The sequence below is a fragment of the Artemia sp. Qi Xiang Cuo genome, chromosome 13 (assembly GCF_049724085.1).
Source record: "Artemia sp. Qi Xiang Cuo chromosome 13, ASM4972408v1, whole genome shotgun sequence".
NCBI classification, from domain to species: domain Eukaryota; kingdom Metazoa; phylum Arthropoda; class Branchiopoda; order Anostraca; family Artemiidae; genus Artemia; species Artemia sp. Qi Xiang Cuo.
The window spans coordinates 8,351,448-8,368,698 of NC_142806.1; the positions used below are offsets into that span (position 1 = coordinate 8,351,448).

Below are 17,251 nucleotides of genomic sequence, written 5' to 3' on the forward strand. Positions count from 1 at the left end.
CCTAACCCAGGATTCAATCCCCATAGTAAGTTCCATTTTTTTTAAACACAATTTTAAAATACAGTTCTAAAAAATTGATGTATATCTTAGAACCTGTATATTAACAGAGTATATACCCCCCCCCCTAATGTTCAAATATATAACAAAATTGCATTCTAAATCCAATTTTAAAATACAGTTCTAAAACATTGATGTATATCTTAGAACCTGTATATTAACAGAGTATATACCCCCCCCCCCCCTAATGTTCAAATATATAACAAAATTGCATTCTAAACCAAATGAACTTTACCCCAATACCTAAATATATCCAAATCAGGGTATATATATATTTGGACATCAGGGGAGGTGGGGGTAACAGTTATATTTGATGCAAATGAAGTTTATATTTATGCTCCAAATGCAATTTTGGGCATATATTTGCACATTGGGGGGATGGGGCAGGGTATATACTTTGTTAATATATAGGTTCTAAGATATTCATCAATGTCTTACAACTGCATTTATTAATTTTTATTTAATAGAACTTAAGATGGGGATTGAACACTGGGATGAATGCCATCTATAAAAAAATTATAGCACAAATTTCCAAACTTATAAACGTTTTCAAATAAAGCATGGCAAAAATCGTAATTGTTTTTCTTTTAAGTTGGAAAAAGAGGAAAGATTTGAGGATAAAGGTTCTCCCCTTGGATAATATGTTAATTAGGATCGTTATATATATTTTAAATTAAGAATTGTTTTCTTAACATATCTCCTTATCATAGGGCAGAACTGTAAATTTTATTGAGAACCTTTATCCCCAAATCTTTCCTCTGTTTTCTGTCTTTTTCCAACTTAAAAGAAAAAAATTACAATTTTGCTATGCTTTATTTGAAAACGTTTTTAGGCTGTTTTGAAATTTGTGCTATATTTGTTTTGTAGATGGCGTTGATCCTGGTAGCTGTTACTTTTATATTTTTTTAACAACAATTTTAAAATACTGTTCTAAGACATTCATGAATTTCTTAGAACCTATATATTAACAGAGTATTTACCCCCACCCTAATGTGCAAATATATACCCAAAATTGCATTCTGCATATAAATATAGCCTTCATTTGCATCACAAATGAGTGTTACCCCCACCCCCTGGATTTCCAAATATATACCCTGATTTGGAAATATTTAGGGGTTGGGGTAAAGTTTATTTGGTTATATTTAGATTCAGAATGCAATTTTTGGTATAGATTTGGACATTAGGGAAGTGGGTGTATATACTCTGTTAATATATATATTCTAAGATATTTATCAATGTCTTATAACCATATTTTAAAATTTTTTGTTAAAAAAACGAAACAAAAGTAACAACGACCAGGATGAATGCCATCTATAAAAACAATTTATAGCACCAATTTCAAAACATGAACATTTTCAAATAAAGCATGGCAAAAATTGTAATTTTTTTCTTTTAATTTGGAAAAAGAAGGAAAAAAGAGGAATGATTTGATTATAAAGGTTCTCCCATTGGATAATATTTTAACTAGGATCATTATACATATTATAAAGTAAGAATTATTTTCTTAACATGTCTACTTATGGTTATTCACAGTTGTAAATTTATACCCAACTCCTTCTCCTTCTAGGGGGTCCTGACCTTTGATGACCTTCAAAAATCTGTGTGTTATAAAAGTGAAACCTTGCAAAATAGATCTTCTGCTTAAATGAAGTACAACAAAATTGTTTTCAGCTTCACAACTTTGCTCAATACCAATTTATAAGGTCTCAAAGATATGCAAATACATTTCCTAAATTTTGAAAAAAAATACCATTGTACCGTGAGTAAAATGCAATGTATTTAAAATACCAAAATAAAGTTCCTTCTTTCTAAAGATAATTCCGACTTCCTATAATTAAATTAAATCTAGTTTCAAAAATGAAAAGTCCTTAATCAGCAGAGAGAAAAAACTACAGTTAGCCTCAGACAAAGAACAGCGCCATCCAAGCTTTGGATTTCGCTAAGAGAATGGGCAATAAAAAAAGGTGCTTCGCACAATCTTTCTAAGGAAGTTTAAATGATAAGAACCGTGTGAACGTTTGAATCATCAGAAATATTTAAAACAATCTATTGGACGAAGGGTTCGCATCCTTGGGCCACTTGAGCCAATGGTGGGCCAGTCCTTACAGCACAGGACAAAAGAACTACGTTTGATAGTGGGGTAAAAGTGCTTTTTGAAAAGATTCGTAAATTGGAATCAGGACCATTCAGATAGAATTATTTCGCCACTCAAGCTTGGCAATTCTTTCATGTTGTATCTCAGTCACCATTGTTGTCACTTGAAGTGACTCACTGCTGCTCACCTAAATATGTAAGTCTCAATAAATCTATTGTTTTTTACCTGTGTTTATTTCATTTTATATGTCTGTAGCCAGCCTAATAACAGGTAATTAGTTCGCAAATCTCCAAGGACGTTCCCAGGGAATCTGATCTCCAGATAGCTCAAGGAAAGAGGTCACATCTATATTTCTACACATTTTAATTTCTCTCAATAATTTAGGGCGGCGCGGTCATAAAGTTACTTCACTCCCCATTGCTGTGTCGCGAGGCTTGTGGCACAATCTTTAGCGCTATAAGCGGCGCTATCGGAGAACTTATAAGGTGTAAGTTCACGACCTTTGGGCATATTATTGCCTTTGACGCGGTCAATATTTTCGACCACAATTAAGCCCAGTCCCTTCCCTTTATAGCCACATTCCTTATAGCCACAATAAATATTCATCGCCACAATAAATATTCATCGCTACAAATGGCGCGGTCAAAAATTGGAAGAAAACTTGCGAACTAATTACGGTATAAACTTTGTAATTTGAATTTAATTATTGGAGAGATACAGACATATAAGTAAAGTGATTAGGCTTACAACCGCTAAGCTATGACTGGAAACCCTTTATATCTCATAGGATATAATAGCCTCCCCAAAAATAAGTTAAGTGAAAAAATAAATTTATTTCGAATTATTCAAACAAAAACAAAAAAAATGGCAGAGGATTTAGAAAAAAATTAGTGGCGCAAAAAATAGTCGCGAAAAATATAGAAATAAGGAAGTCATTCCTGGAACATAAGGGGCAATCAATTATTGACTAATTCATCATCCATTTGACCGTGTCTATAAAACTAACAAAAAACAGAGATAGAAGCGCTATTTAACATGCTTCTTTTATTACCAAAAAGCCAGGCCATAACCATTCTAAATCAAATTAAGCAGACCGTAGGCAATGACGCTAACTTGCCAATAAATACGGTGGACAAATTGTTAAAAGCATTTAAAGATAGATTTATCGAAACCAGTTCAATTAATAAATTAAAACACGGAACGGTGAGCTTTGACTATTCACAAAATATAAGAGAATATCTTGATAATATACGCATTTCGGTAGAGGAAAAATATGGAACAGGTTCTGGGCAACTGTATGAAAAAGTCATACTAAATACCTTTTTGCAAGGGCTACCCCCAAAACTATATAGAGTGGTAATATCCAAAAATATTCAGACGTTGGATCTCGCAGTTCAGAAGGTAGAGCGATTGATCGAAGTCGACACGATGGTTGCAAATCACCGTAAAGCAAAAATAAATAGCCTAGGCGATTCAAATGCGAACATAAACTTCAAGGGCGATCAGGCGTCTCCCAATTTCTTTTCAAGGGATAACTCCCCAGTGCCACAAAGAAATAAAACGCAAGAACCCGCTAGGCAGAAAACAGTACGTTTTCAGCCTGCCAAACAATCTAATTATGAAAATAACCATACAATAATAAGATACTATAATTGCAATCGACCTGGGCACATCGCGAGAGAGTGCCGTTATGTCCCCAACCGCATACCAAGAATTGCTGTCGGCAGTAGGCAAAATTATGGCAACCATTTGTTCAAAAGAACAAATTTTAGCGCCGGTGGTGCACTAGGCTATAACGAGGGAAGATTGCGCCAACCAGTACCTTACAACGCGTACCAACAAAATTTTTATACCCCTCCTCCCAATAGACAAATTAATTACCGATTTGAAAACCCAAATACTCGCCAAAGCCAATATAATGCGAGAATGCTATACAGAAATCACGAAAATTTGCCGATGGGAAATGAAAATTTTGCAAGCCAACGGCATTGGCAGTCTGCGCCAGCAAGCGGCACTGACACAGGACATCCACGTTACCATAATAATACATGGTGAAGGCAGACAGACGTAAATCAATTAGATATGCCTACGGAAACTCATGTGTCTGAATACCTATTACAAGCACCGAGACATGAAATAAATCCTCAGGGAAACGTTTCGGGCCCCTCAGAAATACAAATTGGACCCAGAGGGTGCCCAGAATATTTAATAGGTCCAAAACAATGGTGGTGCCATCTTGTAGTGATATTAATAACAAGTAACCTATATTTAATGATTTTCGTATAGAAAACGTTTACTTTAAGGCTTTAGTTGACAGCAGAGCTACAGTTAATATTATAAGCTCATGCATATTTAATATGTTGCCTCCGCATATTAGGCGACAGAGGAACCCTAATAATCCCGATTTAACTAGTGTGACAGGGCATAAATTGGATGCAAGGGGTTCAATTTGCCTAAACGTAAAAAGGGACAATAGGATTTTCCCGACAAATTTTATAATATGCGATAACTTCCCGTATGAAGCAATTATAGGCGCAAATTTTTTAAGGTCCAATAGAGTACTATTAGACGTAGCAAACGAGAGGCTTGTCTACCCAGCTAAGGTAGGGGAAGAAATTTCTACCTTAAGAAATCGTAACAGAGGTTACGAAGACAACGTAACAGTAAACAAAATTTCTGACGGTATAATGTCGCAATATTTTGAACCTCATGTCTCGCAAGAAGGACATGGCAAAATTAGAAATTTGTTCAATTATTCTGAAAGACATTGCAGAGATGAAGTAAATTTAAATAATAAAAGTATTGAATCCGCAAAAATAAAAATAGGAGATATGCGACAGTACAGGTCAAACGAAATCAAGAAAATAGTGGAATTATGGAAAAACATAGTAAAAGCCAACGTGACGCCACAAGATGCCGCAATGGCGCCAAATAGCGCCAGTATGAATCTAATAAACAATGAAAATACAGAGAAATATTACGGATTCGTGATAAGGAAAACAAAAGTCCCTCCCAAAACGATGCAAAAAATTCAAATATCACAGATGATTGAGCCAGTGGTTAGCAAATCCGAAATATGGTTTGCGACCCCATCTGAAATTCCCGAAAATCTGCTATGCGAGGAATAGATTATATCTTATGACAAAGGAGAAGGTTTTATTTGGGTAACTAATAACCACGAAAATGATACAATTACAATAAAAAAGGGGACGTGTTTTGTTCAACTCTAGGTTTTATCGGAGAATGATTTAATTACATGAGAAAATTTTAAAACATACGTAGTTAACAGAATTGAAAGTTCACATAACAAATATCCCCTTAATAAATCGCAATTTTGAAAAAAGTTTAATATGGATCAAATTACGGACTTGGAACTTAAGAAAAAATTGTGCGAATTATAATGGAATTTTAAAGACGTGTTTTCTGCATCTGAAGATGACATCGGGCTGATACCGTTTTATGAACACTCAATTTTAACGACTGTTAATGCGTTAGTGAAACAGCCATATCGTGTGCCATATAAGCATAAAGAATGGTTAAAAAATAAAATCCATGAATTAGAAAAAAAATGAAATTATACGCCCAAGCATAAGTCCGTATAGTGCACCAGTGATATTAGTACCAAAGAAGAATGGTGATCTTAGACTTCTGGTAGACTATAGAGCCCTTAACAAACAAGTAGTTAGCGATAAATTTCCTCTACCAAGAATAGATGAAATTCTTGACTCAATCTCAAACAAGAACAAAATTTTTACTTCTTTGGACCTTACCCAAGGCTACCACAAAGTGAAAATAGCCAAAAAGGATGTCCATAAAACCGCCTTTTCAGCATCTGAATGTTGTTCATATGCATACTTAAGAGTACCATTTGAACTGAAAACAAGTTTAAGCATACTATGCAGACCCCTACTACACCTCTATAGGGGATTAAAAAATATCATGCATTTTTACAACGATGTCATATGCGTGGGGGAAAACACTGAACAGAACTTAGTGACACTAGCTAAGGTGTTCGAAAAGTTTAGACAGGGGACGTCAAAATGCCGGCCCGAGAAAGTAAAGTAAATTTATTTCAACATCAAATTAAACTTTTAGGATTATTAGTCACAAAAGGAGAGATATTCCCAGACCCTGATAAAATAAAATGTGTTGAAAACCTCAAACCCCCCAGAACTATGAGAGAACTAAGGGGAATTTTAGGTCTTACTGGCTACTTTAGAAAATTTGTGCGCAATGATGCCCAAATTGCAAAACCCCTCACGGACTTAAATAAAGGAAACTTCCAAAATGTTACCTGGTCCCAGGTAGCTCAAATTTCCCTAGACCGTCTAAAAAAGGCGCTCACTTCTGAACCAATATTCTCACTCCCTGATTTCGAAAACGGAGAATTTGTGGTCACAACCGATGCTAGTTCAAAAGGCATTGGGGCTATTCTCTCGCAAATAATTCCCATGGGAAACCCTGATCCTTTACAAGGACCTTCGAATAAAAAAATAGAAAAAGTGATATGCTTTTCGAGTAGAACCTTATCAAAGGGCGAAAGTAGTTATTCCACCACAAACTTGGAATTATCATCTATAATTCACCACTTGGAAAAATTTAGACACTATTTAATTGGTAGAAAATTTATGCTACGATTAGACCATAAAATCTTGCAGTACCTGCGCACATTTAAAAACCCCACGGGAATTCTAGCTAGATGGATTATAAAAATCCAAGACCTAGATTACGAATTTGAACATTTAAAAGGTAAACAAAACGCAGCTTGTGACTTTTTGAGTAGATGCCCAGAAAATATTCCGTCGGAAACTGAGGAAAATGAAGCTAACGCTATCAATGCTAAGAGCAAACATGGAAGTAAGAAAAAGCACACGGTAAAGGAAAATGGGGTTAACTATTGTCCCTAATCGTTAGAAAATATAAAAAGAAAGCAAAAAAAGGACGATATGTGTTCGGTACTTATTAATTATTTTGTGAATGACGATGCGTTACCGGATAAATTCAAAACTCTTAGAAAAGAGATAGATAATTTTCGCTATGATCTCGATGAAGAAATACTGTGTAGAATCGTGACTGCTGAGACAAAAAGAAACCAAACTTCAATAATACCTGTATTACCACAAAACTTAATAGCACCTGCATTTGAATGTTTTCATTGAGATATAGGTAGACATTTAGGAGTATTAAAAATGTTCCATAAATTGAAACAATTTTTTTACGTGTTGTCCGCGATGACGCAACGTAAAGAATTTGTAAGGACATGCGAAGCATGTAACTTAAGAAAACCCTACCATCTTTTCCTAATCCTCCAATGAGGAGGGTTCAAGTAGCAATGCACCCATTAGATATTATCTCATTTGACTTATTCGGAACGAATGGAGCCTTGCTTATCTCCAGCAGGGGCCATACTTGTATTTTTTCGGTTATGGACCATTTTTCAGGATTTACTTGTGCAAAAATCAAGCATTGAAAAATCAAGGTGCTTATGCCACCAGTAAGGAGTTAGTGAAATTATTTTCACAATTTGGCGTTCCAAATAGAATTTTGAGCGACAACGGAAGCAATTTTGTTTCAAAAGTAATAAAAGATTTAATGAGTTTTCTTAATATAGAGAAAATGGTGACAGCTTCGTACCATCCACAAGCTAATGTTAAAATAGAAAATAGGAATAAAATATTTTCGATTTTATTAAGTATTTATAAAAAAGAAAATAGGAGCGACTGGGATAAATTCTTACCTTATTTAACAAACGTAATCAACACTGCTTATTCAGAAACAACCAAAGACAATCCATTTTATTTACTTTTTGGTCGTGATTTTAGAATCCGGTATAATGAGATTATTGAATCTCGGCAGTATTATAATAGCTCGGAAAATTACAAACAATAATTCATAAATAGGACGAGGAAAACTTATGAAATAGTTAGGCAAGTATTGGAAAAATGTAAAATAAACCAATATCTAAGAAACCAACCCAAAGTCAAGGGGAGTACAGATTTCAAAGTAGGAGACTGCGTCTACCTAAAGAACGAAGCAAAAACGGAAGGCAAAAAACTTTCCAACAAATATTCTGGACCGTACAGAATAGTCAAAAAGTACGATAACGAATATGCTTATAAAATGGAAAACCCCGATAGCGGAAGAACTTACAAAGCACAGGTTAGCCGAATAAAAAGAGCCAAATTTTCAGAGAGCTGGGTATCACATCCCTCCTCTACTGATTCGTCAGATGCAGAAAATGATCCCCCTAAATCAAGATTGGCGGAGCTAAAACCCTTTAATTTCAGGCAAGACTATTTCGAGAATGAGAGCGGTGAGGAAAACTTCGAAGATTTCTTATCTATGAAAAATCCAATTATTCCAAAGAAAAAATTCCTAATACCAGTAAGAATAAAAACGCCGAAAGGTTCAAAAAGCTCATCATCAGAGAGCGCGGAAGAAATGGATTCTACAATATCTCCAAAAACCCAATTTTTCCCCGATACAATTTCGACCCCATGTCCCCCAAAAGATTTCCATACGATATGGTTTCCCCTGCAACACCGATAGAAAGGCCCCTGTCACTGCAGGAAGAATTGAACAGAGCTGTAGAAACCCCCGGTATTACCGTGAAGAAAACTCCTCCCGAAGATTCAACTAAAACAAATCTGCGAGAGGCTATGGATTTAATAAATTTCCCCATAAAAACGAGTCAAAGTACATTGCCCGAGAATAAAACTCCCAAGGATGACCAGCAAGGTCAATATCATGATATAACTGTGTCCAAGGTCAAACCTAAACAGTGGACTTCATGAAGGGAAACCCTAGTGCAAAAATGTCTCATCCCCCTGAGAACATGGCATTCAAACTGTGGAGGAACCTCGCGAAAACTCTTGATTACTCCCGAAGTTCTCAAGAGTCATTCAAGTCTCCCGAGTTGAGAACTCAAGGTGAGGACTTAGGGATAAACCTTCTACTTCCAGGGGAGTAGAAATTTATGAAGGACGGGCAGGTGATGCCTCAAAAAGTGCCACCTCTAAAAGTTCTAATCCGGATTCATTGGAAAGCAGTTCCGAAGAGTCTGACGGCGAATCAGACCATATAGTAGTTAAAGAAATAGGGAAATCAAGACCAACTTCAGCAGCCGCACACGCGAAACAAACGAAATTAAAAGGGCAAGAATTATTGAAAAAACAATACAAAAAGTTTGATCTTATTTCGCTAGAAAAACCGAAAAAGAAAAAACCGCAAGAAACAGAGGATAAAATAACGACACAGTCAGACAGAACGGTTAAAAAACCTGACAGATGGAAATACCCCTAATTAATGTAAAGACAAATTTCAAATCCCTTATGAAAGTCAACTTGTGACCAACCATAATAAATTTAACAGTGTGCAAGTAAAGTTAACCAAGTCAATATTAATGAAAAAAAAATAATACGAGTGATGTCAAAACGTTGGCGATCAGGGAGAAAGGCCCAAAGTGGGAAGCTCGTGGTCAACCGATGGTGACAAATAGTGTTTTATGTCCTGTTTGGCACATTCTGCCTACTAGGTAGCTACCTTACGAAAATCAACTATAACCCTACAAATGTGAATTAATCAGTTGGATAACCTATAATATACCCACTTATTGAGATCAATAACGGAATTTATATCATGGAGAGGGGAGGTTCAGTCTCCCCTACCAACTGTGTTTTTTCAGCGGGTAGGAGAGACCGTCCCTATACTCCTCCATGGAATTCAACTTATATTCTACAAATGAACTATGGAAACCACCCTCTACCCAGTATTAAGTTGTGTAATCAAATCTAAATAGATGGACCACGTTTTGTGGGAAGCCTGGGGAGGAACTCAAGGCCCACGCGGCATTTAATTTGCTGGGTTTTGGCGGTTCCCTCGGATTTTCTATAAAAAAAAAATCGACCCAGGTCCTAACAAAGATTGATCAAAAACAAAAAAAACTACCAGTACAGAAGCGTCTAAATATGAGCTGATCATGTTCGTGGATATGTACAGGATCATAAGGATCATGAATTCCGTTCCCTGGGATCCTGTTCATATTTATGAATGTTATCATGATTTCTGTTCCAAGAGAAACTGTTGGAACGTTGTTTTGTTATAATAATACAGAAGGAATAGACCCAAGTTACAAAACAGAATTACTGTTGCAGAATGTGGGTACGATAACCATAAAACAAGGGTGTCGACTCGTAACTAAAGAGTCAACTGTTCGAACGCCGTTAATTACCACGAGCACAAAGATAATCAGTCCCAAAATGACCAACTTCAAGGCAATTAACCTATCGTACACTATTCCCAATATAGAAAACGAGGAAATGAAAAACTCGATATGGTCCAAAATAGAAAAGAATAAAGGGACACCAAAACTTACAACAATAAGAGAAGCATTAGATTCCCAGATTTCCCTATTTACAAATGAAGACCAGAGATTAACGTATGTGGATAATAGATACGGATTATTCTCATCCAATTTCTGGTGGAACATGCTACTGGTTGTATGTTTCTTATTTTCAACTTTCCTGAACATAAAAACCCCGTTGACTTGTAATTACGAGAAAATACTGAGACTAAGAAGGCAAAAACCAAGAGAAGAACCCGGGGAAATGGCTGGAATGCAGAGGTGCAACTCGGAACCCCATGAGAACATCTAAGCCAAGAAAAGGGGAAGACATTAGAAAACGAGTGGGTATGGAGGTCTCCACTCGTCCTTGCTATGTCTTGTTCCTTCATTGTAGTATCGTTTACGTAAAACCGTGCGGTTATGACGCTGCAAGATGCGTTTCTTAAACAGCACGGACGTGCGTGAACAATGCAGGCATTACATATGTTGTAAAATTAGACCTCAAAATTTAATCATGTAGCATAAACTCTGTTTAAATGATTATTTTAAATATAATTTAAAATTAACTAAGTGTTGAAAGAAGTTAAAATAAAGTGTATGTAGTAGTGTATATTAGAAAGCATAATAACAGACCACACTTAAAGCTAAAGAATTAATCTTTTATATCGTCGTTAGGCCATAACAACTTCGAAGAAACTTCTATGTATTGAATTTCCCAATGGGAACTTTACATATATTTCCACCAACATGATAAAAATTTCGTTTTGTGCACTAATATTAGTGTATTTATTTAACTCTGTCTCGTAGCATAAAAAATCATGTACCCAATCGATGCATGACTTAATTGTACTAAGAGTATTTACATTAAAGAACGTGTGATTCTGTTTTGTTATTTTTATTACAGGAAGTGGACTGACATAGTGGATATAGATGATTACAATGAGTTTTCCAGCGAAGATAAAGCCTAGTAGTATCTTTTTTCATCATACTTTAACCAACGAAGAGTACTCACCATACACTCCAGTCAATTTTCATCCCAGCTTCGTCTACGAAAACAACAGTTACCTTTGATCGTTTCCTCGACCATGAACCATATTACGTACCAGGTAACATTATATTTGAATCTCAGTATCCAGCGTATTATTGAACTATATAATCACATAAATTCTGAGAACCCCATTGATCAGTACAAGATATAAGTACATAAATATCGCCTTTGATAATCATTATGGACCCATATACCATATGACCGTATAATCATGATATTTGATGACTCCAAAAACTATTTATGTGTCACAGACTTACGCGTTGAATCCCTTTCGACCATCACTCGAAATCCATCCTATCCCCTCTGTGTGGAAAATTCATATCTCTGTTATCCCACATATGTTACGAGATAATTTTCGAACAATGCACCTGGAAACCAAGATTAACCACAGTGACCAACCCTTAAGGGACAATATACCCCTCCCACAAGTTAAAGACAACATGATGAACAAGTAACTGTAGTTTGATGTCGACCTGTTCCCAACCCAAACTTCAATTCCCCCATGATTAACCTAGGAATTACCGCAAGGGTTAATAGACGCAAGCCATGAGCTAACAATTTTATAAGAGACACAAATGAACAATTTTATGCGAGAATACACTCTCTATGTGCCTAAAAATATCCCAAAAATGATATGGTGAGAAGAAAATAAACGCACTCCCAGTGTTCGACCCCTTAATGACAAGGCACCCTATGAACTGTCAAAAATCAGGTGAGAATGAACTCTGATAGCATATTCCAACACCTGTAGTTAGAAGCATCATTTTCCAGTTGACAATTAGAGAAAGCTTGTCGTGTGAACACAATCGTGCTTGAACTGTCCCATGAAGAAACCATAACGTAAGTGCTTTAACAATTTTGCCAAGACGAAAAGAGTGAAGGACAATAATTTACAACAGAAGCATTGAGTACACTAAAGACTCGAATAGTGATGAAATAGATGTGAATTTACATATGTTACTTCTTAATAACTTTGATAACTCAAAAATTCTAATATCCTATCATTAACGTTGCATAGCAAACACCCCTAGTCAAAGTGTTCTAATGTTACCACTGAACATTGTAAACCCAATATTGTGTGTTTTAAATCGTTCTTATATGTAGTGTTAGATGTCCAGATATAGTTATGTGTAGCGTTGTCGAGCTATTAATTTAATGTAGCATAGATAGAAAGTAATGTGCCATATAAATAGCAAAATAAAAAAAAAAACCTTGTAAAAAGTGAATTCAAAAAAAATGTGAAGGTAGAATAGCCCCAACCTTGTTGGAAATTTAAAAGTAATCAGTGTTAGATGTAGAAGAAAAAATCTTTAGTATAGTAGCTAGCCTAGAACCATGAATAATCTTAGTCCGGTAGATTAATTTTAGATAGGGACGTAAAATAAAATAAGAAAAGTAATAGAGAAAATTTTTCGCACTCCTGATTAAGCCATAACATAAACATAAAAGAATTGTGTAGAAGAAATAGTTAATAAATTGCGAACATTTTAAAAGACCAAAGGCAAGCAAGTACTAATGACGGGACGTCATTAGTTTATGGGATGTGTAATATGTACCGTGAGTAAACAGCGAAGTATTTAAAATACCAAAATAAAGTGCCTTCTTTCTAAAGATAATTCCGACTTCCTATGATTAAATTAAATCTAGTTTCAAAAATGAAAAGTCCTTAATCAGCAAAGAGAAAAAAACTACAGTTAGCCTCAGACAAAGAACGGCGCTATCCAAGCTTTGGATTTTGCTAAGAGAATGGGCAATAAAAAATGGTGCTTCGCACAATATTTATAAGGAAGTTTAAATGATAAGAACCGTGTGAACGTTTGAATCATCAGAAATATTTAAAACAATCTATTGGACGAAGGGTTCGCATCCATGGGCCACTTGAGCCAATGGTGGGCCAGTCCTTACAGCGCAGGACAAAAGAGCTACGTTTGATAGTGGGGTAAAAGTGCTTTTTGAAAAGATTCGTAAATTGGAATCAGGACCATTCAGATAGAATTATTTTGCCACTCAAGCTTGGCAATTCTTTCATGTTGTATCTCAGTCACCATTGTTGTCGCTTGAAGTGACTCACTGCTGTTCACCTAAATATGTAAGTCTCAATAAATCTATTGTTTTTTACCTGTGTTTATTTCATTTTATATGTCTGTATCAAGCCTAATAACAGGTAATTGGTTCGCAAATCTCCAAGGACGTTCCCAGGGAATCTGATCTCCAGATAGCTCAAGGAAAGAGGTCACATCTATATTTCTACACATTTTAATTTCTCTCAATAATTTAGGGCGGCGCGGTCATAAAGTTGCTTCACTCCCCATTGCTGTGGCGCGAGGCTTGTGGCACAATCTTTAGCGCTATAAGCGGCGCTATCGGAGAACTTATAAGGTGTAAGTTCACGACCTATGGGCATAATATTGCCTTCGACGCGGTCAATATTTACGACCACAATTAAGCCCGGTCCTTTCTTATATAGCTAACAATCATTCTTTATACACACACAAAAATCTCCATCGCTACACCATTAATATGGCTTAAAATTCTACTCAAATAACAGAAATTGCATTTTCAGAACTAAAGCCAGAGAAAAAGAAACCAATAACTGAAAATTGAGGTAAAATGTTGTTTTGACAAAATATCAATGGATATAGACCTGCCATATAGGCTAGGCAAATTTCAGAACCCTCTAGAGGGAGAAGGAGTGGAGGTAGTACTTCAAAATACCTTCCTGGGACATACTTTAGCATTTAGACCCATCCCTGAAAGTTTCAGTTTCCTAACTTAACCCCCTTCCAAGATAACCAAAAGTAGCTAAAGTAGAATTTTATCATCACTTTTGCTGCAAATGAATTTTATCCTCACCTCTTTATATACCAACTTAGGGTATATATTTGCACATTAGGGGGGGGTAAATCTATTTCTGATGCAAATGAGAGGTAAGTTTAAACTTTACCCCCTCCCCCTAATATGCAAATATATACCCTGAATTGGTATATATAGGGGCGAGGGTAAAATTCATTTATGGCAAAAGTGATTATTATATTTGGACAGAGCATAAAAGAAGGCATAAGTGGTATGTCCACTTTATTTGTAAGTCATTAGTATGAACAACAAGAAATTTACTGACTAATGAGGATCAGCAAATGGGTTTTTAATACCTTTTCTTGCTTCTTGCCACATGTTCATAGAATTTTAATGAACTTGAAATAATTTTATGCTAGGTTTATTAAGCCTTTTTGAAATTGACTATTGTTCTATATGGCAGAAAGATGGCATCTTTCACACTTTTTGCTAAAATCAGTGAGTTGTAAGACCTTAGAACAAAGATGAGTTAAAAGAATGGAAACCTTTGCAGAAAGATGTGGGATCTTAGATGTAAGATCTTAGTGCAAAAGAACGGCTTTCTGTTAAAAAGAATAAAGAACTTTAAAGGTGTAGAATAGTGACTCCAGAAGGAAACATGTTAAATCTAAAAGAAAGAATTTTTTTTGCTCATTTTGATTATTTTTGCTCATTTTGCTCATTTTGCTGATTTTTTGCTCATTTTGATTATTTAGTTTTGTATTTCGATAATTCATCCCAAGTCCTGCCATCTCCCCTTTAATGGTATCATTATGCCCTTGGCAGGGCTAGATTTAACATTATGAAACTTCTAGGCCAAGTTTTTGCTATCCCTTTAAGGGTGTTTTTTTTGGGGGGGGGAGAGAGAGGGAAGGGAGAAATAGAGATTTTGGGGGAAATCCTCCAATATTCAGGGATAGTAGAAGCATTGTGGAAGATAGAGGTGATACCAAAGTCACAGCTATTATTCTTGGGAGACAGCTTACAATTTTTAAGTAGCCAAAAAAATTGTTTTAAAACTACCTTTCTGTGAATAGGCAGCATGGCAGCAGAGTGCACCAGTCATTCTGCCTGGTGCAAAAAAAAAATAACAAGGAAGATAGAGGCTATAAGACCATTGGGGGGGGGGCTGAGGATAAATTGTCAAAAACTATGAAAATGAGTACAAGATTTGCAATCTAAACCTACTCACTTCTGGGGAACCACTATTCTAGACTTTTTCCCAAAGAACATACTGCCTTTCCAACAATAGACAGAATAAAAAGGATAGGCCTAAAATAATGAGTAATGTTTATATTAACAGAATATTCAGGTAGCTAAAAAACAAACTTACCTCCATAGTCAAAATTGGATCCTGAATACAAATTTAATATTCATTTGTGTCAGAAATGAACTTCACCCATGCCCCTTTATATACCAATTTAGGGTATATATTTACACATTAGGGGAGGGGGTGATAAATTTCAAACTTACCTCTACAGTCAGAATTGTATCCTGAATCCAAATTTAACATTCATTTGGATCAGAAATAAACTTTACCCCCCCCCCCCCCTAATTTGCAAATATATACCCTGGATTGGAATATATTTTGGGTAATATAAACATTACCAAAATAATGAGTAAATTTTAAAGACAGGGAGTTACAGAAGCAAATTAATTGAACATTTTGGCTAATCTCTATCAGCCTATATCTAATAGAGCTTCTGATGATACCAATGTAGAGTTACAGCTCTTCTGAAGAAAACACTATAATAAAAAAAAGAGTAGCCCCATTTTATTCCCCAGTTGATGCTCTTTCCAAATACAATATTTGCTACACTGACAATGCACGCCCATTGCTTTTGGTCCCAGGTATAGCTCTTAAGCTATATACAAATCTAAAGAAAAATACTACCCATGAAATTTTAATTTTATAGTATCCAATAACCATCTATTAATCAGATTTGCATCAATGTTTTTAAGTCATTTTGACAGTAAAATCTCATTAGCCAACAAGATTTCATAACTGGTAGAATATACAGTGTATTCACTAGCCTACCTATATTTATTAACTCTGAAGTTGGAATTCAGGGCTTGTGATAGCAATTTTTTCTAACAAATATTTTATCTATATTTACAAATGTTTTCAAATATGCATGTCACTTCCACGTCAGCTGATAAAAGAAAACTTTAGCAATACATAATGAAAGAATCACATGTAACCTCATATCACCTTGTTCTTTATTTTCTGTATGTAGAAAAAGATCAAAAACCTACCAATTAATTCAATATCCATTGTTGAGTTGATATTTCACAGTCATATAAGCCACATACATAAATTTTTTACTATTCAAAATAGATAAAGTTAACAATTTATAAATCTTGTAATTCTGGCAATTCATTAAACATTTCCTTAAGTGTTTTAGTGTGGATCATTGCAGTAAAATTGCAATAATAAAAAGAAGAATCTGTTAATAAAAATGAAGTGTTCAGTAGAATGATATGAAACTTACAAATTGTTATTAAATTTGATTCTAATAAATTCATGCCTATAGAATATATGAAAGTGAAGTAAGTTCTACTTAAAAAAAGTTTTTGAATAAACTAAAAATTTACCATACTTTTGTGTGGTTTTAAAGAGTTGGAGGATTTGAGGGTAAAATATTTTTGGGATTGGGGTAAAATGAAAAAATTGGATGGCGGGAATTTTAAAAAGTTGGAATTTTACACTCCCCCCACAGTCTTTGGGGCAAGGGTTATAAGTTATGTCCTGGGGGCATATAAGGTTTTTATTGAAAGCTTTGTCATAGAAACTTTAAAAAGGGCTCATTCAATTGGAAACTCAAAGGGCTAGTGTCGTTTTTAATAGTCGAAAGTGATTTGAGGGCAACTAACC

At 35.2% G+C, this 17,251-nt stretch overlaps 1 protein-coding gene across 1 annotated transcript in view; it reads right to left on the reverse strand.

Moving 5' to 3' along the window:
• Positions 1–15,442, reverse strand: part of LOC148944902 (uncharacterized) — a 64,066-nt gene extending 48,624 nt beyond the window's left edge. The window contains exon 1 of the mRNA XM_089098891.1: positions 15,400–15,442. Within this exon, the coding sequence (XP_088955017.1) occupies positions 15,400–15,442 (43 nt within the window). The remainder of the gene's footprint in view (positions 1–15,399) is intronic.
• Between the last annotated feature and the right edge of the window lie 1,809 nt (positions 15,443–17,251).